Raw genomic sequence first — 5392 nt, forward strand, 5'->3', positions numbered from 1 at the left:
GGAGCTGCTGTGACAAGAGGCCAACTTGTGAGATTATTCTCCTTCTGAAGTTTGCTTCCTGCACAGATACTGTCGGGGATTGTGGAATTCAAGGGTTTAAGTAAAGTCATTGGATGGACTGTAATGTCTCCAGTTCTAACTGTTGGAGCCCGCTATAACCTGAGGCTACTTCGGATTGGTCGCTTGATTGGAATCCATTTCCTTAACAGAATTAACTGTTGGCCTCAATTGATCAATGTTATATTAAGTTTTAAACATTCCACCAAATTGAAAGACAGACTTTTATTTATAATTATTGTATTCGACAAAGACAGACATAGGTTGTGGGTGGCTCTTAAAAGAGTCGTTGTGTTTTCTGGGTATTTTGTCAGTAAATTGTGGAGTTTTACTTGGAGATGGCGAACTTTGCCACCCCGTGCTTGGCCATCTCCCCGGACAGCACCATACACACAGCGGTCTGGATGTGTGGACACAATCCGCACACTCCAAACTATTAGAGGTTGGTGCCATCTCCTGGCTGAAAGTGAGTGCTGCAACAAGAGACAATTATTCAGCAGAAACCATTTTATTTCAGGGAGAAAATATGTCAGCACCGTGCTAATGTTCAGCTTAAAACCATTGCCAAGTATTTATTGGTCAAGCTGAGAACTCCAAACAACCATTAAAAGCAGATGGACGCGCTCACCCGATTCTAGTGTGAACAGTGTGGTTGATCATTGATTGTGGGATAGACACTGTCTCTGTCACTCTGGTACTAGATGCCAATGTGAGATTCACTGCTGAATATGGGATACTGTATCTGTCACTGTCTGGTACAGTGGGTCAGTGTTGGACGGACAGGGAGTATAGGAAAGGCACTGTCTCTGTCACTCTGGTACAATGTGTCATTCTGGGATTGACAAAAGTGCATATGATAGACATATGTCACCCCCTGTATTGTCAGTGTCTGATTGGCTGGTGGAAAATGAGATACTGTATCTGACACTGTCTAGTACAATGTGACATTTTTAAATGTCTGATGAGGCTATACTAGATACATTATCTGTCACTCTCTGGTACTGTGTCAGTGTGGGATTGACAGGTGAGTCTAGGAAAAGCACTGGCGCTCACTCACAGGTACTGCATGTGAGTGAGGAATATTCGTCAATACAGGATAGCTATTGTATCTGTCACTCTGTGACGGTATGACTGTTTGATTGTCAGGTGAGTGATGGATAGATAACTTACTGGACAAAACTGCTGTAATTGAAATTCAAAGTAGAATTTAAGATTTAACATGTTAAATTAGATTTGGGATAATTGTGAGCCATAGAACATTACAGTAAACAGCCCTTTCACAGATACAGTGGGTGGCTCTGAAAAGAGCCTTTGGGTTATTAGATTGAATCTTGTCCGCTTTACTTGCTCTTGGGGCTGGCAGTGCTGGTTTTCTTGGGCAGCAGCACCGCCTGGATATTAGGCAGCACCCCGCCCTGAGCGATGGTCACCTTTCCCAACAGCCTGTTGAGCTCCTCGTCGTTGCGGATGGCCAGCTGCAGGTGTCTGGGGATGATGCGGGTCTTCTTGTTGTCACGGGCCGCGTTGCCGGCCAGCTCCAGGATTTCAGCGGTCAGATACTCGAGCACAGCAGCCATGTAGACCGGGGCTCCGGCACCCACACGCTCAGCGTAGTTGCCCTTTCGCAGGAGCCTGTGAACACGGCCCACAGGGAACTGCAGTCCGGCCCGGGATGATCGAGACTTAGCCTTGGCCCGAGCTTTACCGCCGGTTTTTCCTCTTCCAGACATTTCCACAATTCACTCGTTCAGAGAAAGAATGAAAGTCTCCTTCCACATCTGCCCTTCTTATACCTTCTGGAGGAATGAAGAGAGGCGAACTTGTGATTGGTCAATCTGTGGTGGCTTTCATTGGTGTTTTCCGGTGACCAATCACAGTCTGCTTTTCCCGCCAATGAAAAGAGAGCGAAAATAACTGTCATCAACAGGCAGACCGCCAACGATTTTTTAATTTCAAACAGCCCGCCAATATTTTCCTAGGCCAGTATACCAGCGAATTAAGTTAATAAATTCACTATTATCCAACGATTTCTGAACATTTTTAAAATGTCTTTTGTATGACATCTCCCCCTTGCAAATTCCAGGCTGTTACAATCAGGATTAATTTCGGATTCAATTTCAACTTGTCACGGGCGGGATTCAATCCCCATTGATTTTGTAACGGGACACATTCCAGCTCAATCTGTGTAAAAGTGAGATTCACAGATTATCGATCGATCCTTTGCACAGGCGCTGCTGCGGGAGTGAAACCAGAACTGGGAGTCCTGCTGTGAGAAGAGAAGATGGACAGAGTGTTCAAACTGACCGCGTTCTGGTCTCTAAGAAACCCCATTCTGGGTTATTACACTGCAGCAAACCTCCGGTGAATAAACAGATTGACTCCCAACTGGCTTTAAAAAAAAGAAAAGGTCTTGACAGAAAACGAGGTGACCGAAATCGAGTCTCATCCCCAAAACAAATAAACGTGTCTGAGAGCAAAGTGCAACCAAGGACCGTGTTTGTAGTTTGCTGGGCGGGAAATACAACAGCGACGCTAAAGTCGATCCGGTCAATGAAACTGCTTATCTGAGAATTCAAAACTAAATCTACAGCTGGAACTTCAAACGTTCTCAAACACACTTGTTAATGAAATAATTACAGTACAAAAGGTAAATCATGCTTGACTAATTTATTGGAATTTTTTGAGGATGTAACTGGTAAAATAGATAAGGGAGAACCAGTGGATGTGGTGTATTTGGACTTTCAGAAGGCTTTCGATAAGGTCCCACATAAGAGATTAGCGTGCAAAATTAAGGCACATGGGATTGGGGGCAAGGTATTGACTTGGATCGAGAACTCGTTGGCGGACAGAAAGCAAAGAGTTGGAATAAGCGGGTCGTTTTCCGAGTGACAGGCAGTGACTAATGGGGTACCGCAAGGATCGGTCCTAGGACCCCAGCTGTTCACTATATATATTAATGATCTGGACGAGGGAATTGGATGTAATATCTCCAAATTTGTAGATGACACAAAGCTGGGTGGGAGGGTAAGCTGTGAGGAGGATGTCATGAAACTCCAGTACAATTTGGACAGATTGGGTGATTGGGCAGAAACATGGCAAATGCACTATAATGTGGATAAATGTGAGGTTATCCACTTTGGTGGCAAAAACAGGAAGGCAGATTATTATTTGAATGGCAATAGATTGGGAGAAGGGGAAGTGCAAAGAGACCTGGGTGTTCTTGTGCACCAGTCGCTGAAGGTAAGCATGCAGGTGCAGCAGGCGGTTAAGAAGGCAAATGGTATGTTGGCCTTCGTAGCGAGAGGGTTCGAGTACAGGAACAAGGATGTCTTGCTACAGTTGTACAGTGCCTTGGTGAGACCGCACCTTGAGTACTGTGTGCAGTTTTGGTCGCCTTACCTGAGGAAGGACGTTCTTGCCATGGAAGGAGTGAAGCGAAGATTCACCAGGCTGATACCTGGGATGGCAGGAATGACGTATGAGGAGAGATTGTGTTGATTGGGATTATACTCACTGGAGTTTAGAAGAATGAGAGGGGATCTCATTGAAACTTATAAAATTCTAACAGGACTAGACAGACTAGATGCAGGAAGGATGTTCCCAATGGCGGGGGAGTCCAGAACCAGGGGTCACAATCTAAGGATCAGGTGTTAGCCGTTTAGGACAGAGATGAGGAGGCATTTCTTCACCCAGAGAGTAGTGAACCTGTGGAATTCTCTACCACAGAATGCAGCTGAGGCCAATCCATTAAATATATTCAAGAAGGAGTTAGATATTTGTCTGAAAGCTAAAGGTTTCAAGGGATAAGGGGTGAAAGCAGGGACATGGTACTGAATATGGATGATCAGCCATGATCTCATTAAATGGTGGAACAGGCTCGAGGGGCCGAATGGCCGACTCCTGCTCCTATCGTCTATGTTTCTATGTTTATCAATCAGTCTTTGGTATTGTGTGTGAGTGTGGGAATCATTCTGTATCTCTCAGTCTCTGGTAGTGTGTGTGAGTATGGAATTCCTTCTGTATTTGTCAGTCTCCAGTAGTGTGAGTGTGGGAATCATTCTGTATCTCTCAGTCTCTGGTAGTGTGTGTGAGTGTGGTATTCATTCTGTATCTGCAAGTCTCTGGTAGTGTGAGTGTGGGAATCATTCTGTATCTCTCAGTCTCTGGTAGTGTGTGTGAGTGTGGGATTCATTCTGTATCTGTCAGTCTCCAGTAGTGCGAGTGTGGCATTCTGTCTGTGTCTGTGAGTCTCTGGTAGTGTGTGTGAGTGTGGAATTCCTTCTGTGTTTGTCAGTCTCCAGTAGTGTGAGTGTGGGATTCATTCTGTATCTCTCTGTCTCTGGTAGTGTGTGTGAGTGTGGGATTCATTCTGTACGTCTCAGTCTCTGGTAGTGTGTGTGAGTGTGGGATTCATTCTGTATCTCTCTGTCTCTGGTAGTGTGTGCGAGTGTGGGATTCATTCTGTATCTCTCAGTCTCTGGTAGTGTGAGTGTGGGATTCATTTTGTATCTCTCAGTCTCTGGTAGTGTGAGTGTGGGATTCATTCTGTATCTGTGAGTCTCTGGTAGTGTGTGTGAGTATGGAATTCCTTCTGTATTTGCCAGTCTCCAGTAGTGCGAGTGTGGCATTCTGTCTGTATCTCTCAGTCTCTGGTAGTTTCTGTGTGTGTGGAATTCATTCTGTATCTGTCAGTCTCCAGTAGTGTGAGTGTGGGAATCATTCTGTATCTCTCAGTCTCTGGTAGTGTGTGTGAGTGTGGGAATCATTCTGTATCTCTCAGTCTCTGGTAGTGTGTGTGAGTGTGAAATTCATTCTGTATCTGTCAGTCTCCAGTAGTGCGAGTGTGGCATTCTGTCTGTATCTGTCAGTCTCCAGTAGTGTGTGTGAGTGTGGGATTCATTCTGTATCTGTCAGTCTCCAGTAGTGTGTGTGAGTGTGGGATTCATTCTGTATCTGTCAGTCTCTGGTAGTGCGAGTGTGGGATTCATTCAGTATCTCTCAGCCTCTGGTACTGCGTGTGAGTGTGGGAATCATTCTGTATCTGTCAGTCTCTGGTACTGTGTGTGAGTGTGGGATTAATTCTGTATCTCTCAATCTCTGGTAGTGTGTGTGAGTGTGGGATTCATTCTGTATCTCTCTGTCTCTGGTAGTGTGTGTGAGTGTGGGATTCATTCTGTATCTGTCAATCTCCAGTAGTGTGTGAGAGTGTGGGATTCATTCTGTATCTCTCAATCTCTGGTAGAGTGTGTGAGTGTGGGATTCATTCTGTATCTCTCTGTCTCTGGTAGTGTGTGTGAGTGTGGGATTCATTCTGTATCTGTCAGTCTCCAGTAGT

At 45.1% G+C, this 5392-nt stretch overlaps 1 protein-coding gene across 1 annotated transcript; it reads right to left on the bottom strand.

Annotated features, from left to right (window-relative positions):
- Nucleotides 1-1397: 1397 nt before the first annotated feature.
- LOC147088074 (histone H2A type 2-C-like) lies at nucleotides 1398-1914 on the bottom strand. Its single transcript, XM_085977890.1, has one exon. The coding sequence runs from the start codon at nucleotides 1785-1787 to the stop codon at nucleotides 1398-1400; it is 390 nt and encodes a 129-aa protein (XP_085834016.1). The 5' UTR covers nucleotides 1788-1914.
- Between the last annotated feature and the right edge of the window lie 3478 nt (nucleotides 1915-5392).

This window comes from Somniosus microcephalus, unplaced genomic scaffold (genome assembly GCF_052327205.1).
Source record: "Somniosus microcephalus isolate GS21.2 unplaced genomic scaffold, FLI_Smic_1.0 unresolved_chr5, whole genome shotgun sequence".
Classification (NCBI taxonomy): Eukaryota; Metazoa; Chordata; class Chondrichthyes; order Squaliformes; family Somniosidae; genus Somniosus; species Somniosus microcephalus.

What these genes read in the sequence shown, in the direction of transcription:
- LOC147088074 (XM_085977890.1), bottom strand. Translation starts at nt 1,787, where the DNA reads ATGTCTGGAAGAGGAAAAACCGGCGGTAAAGCTCGGGCCAAGGCTAAG.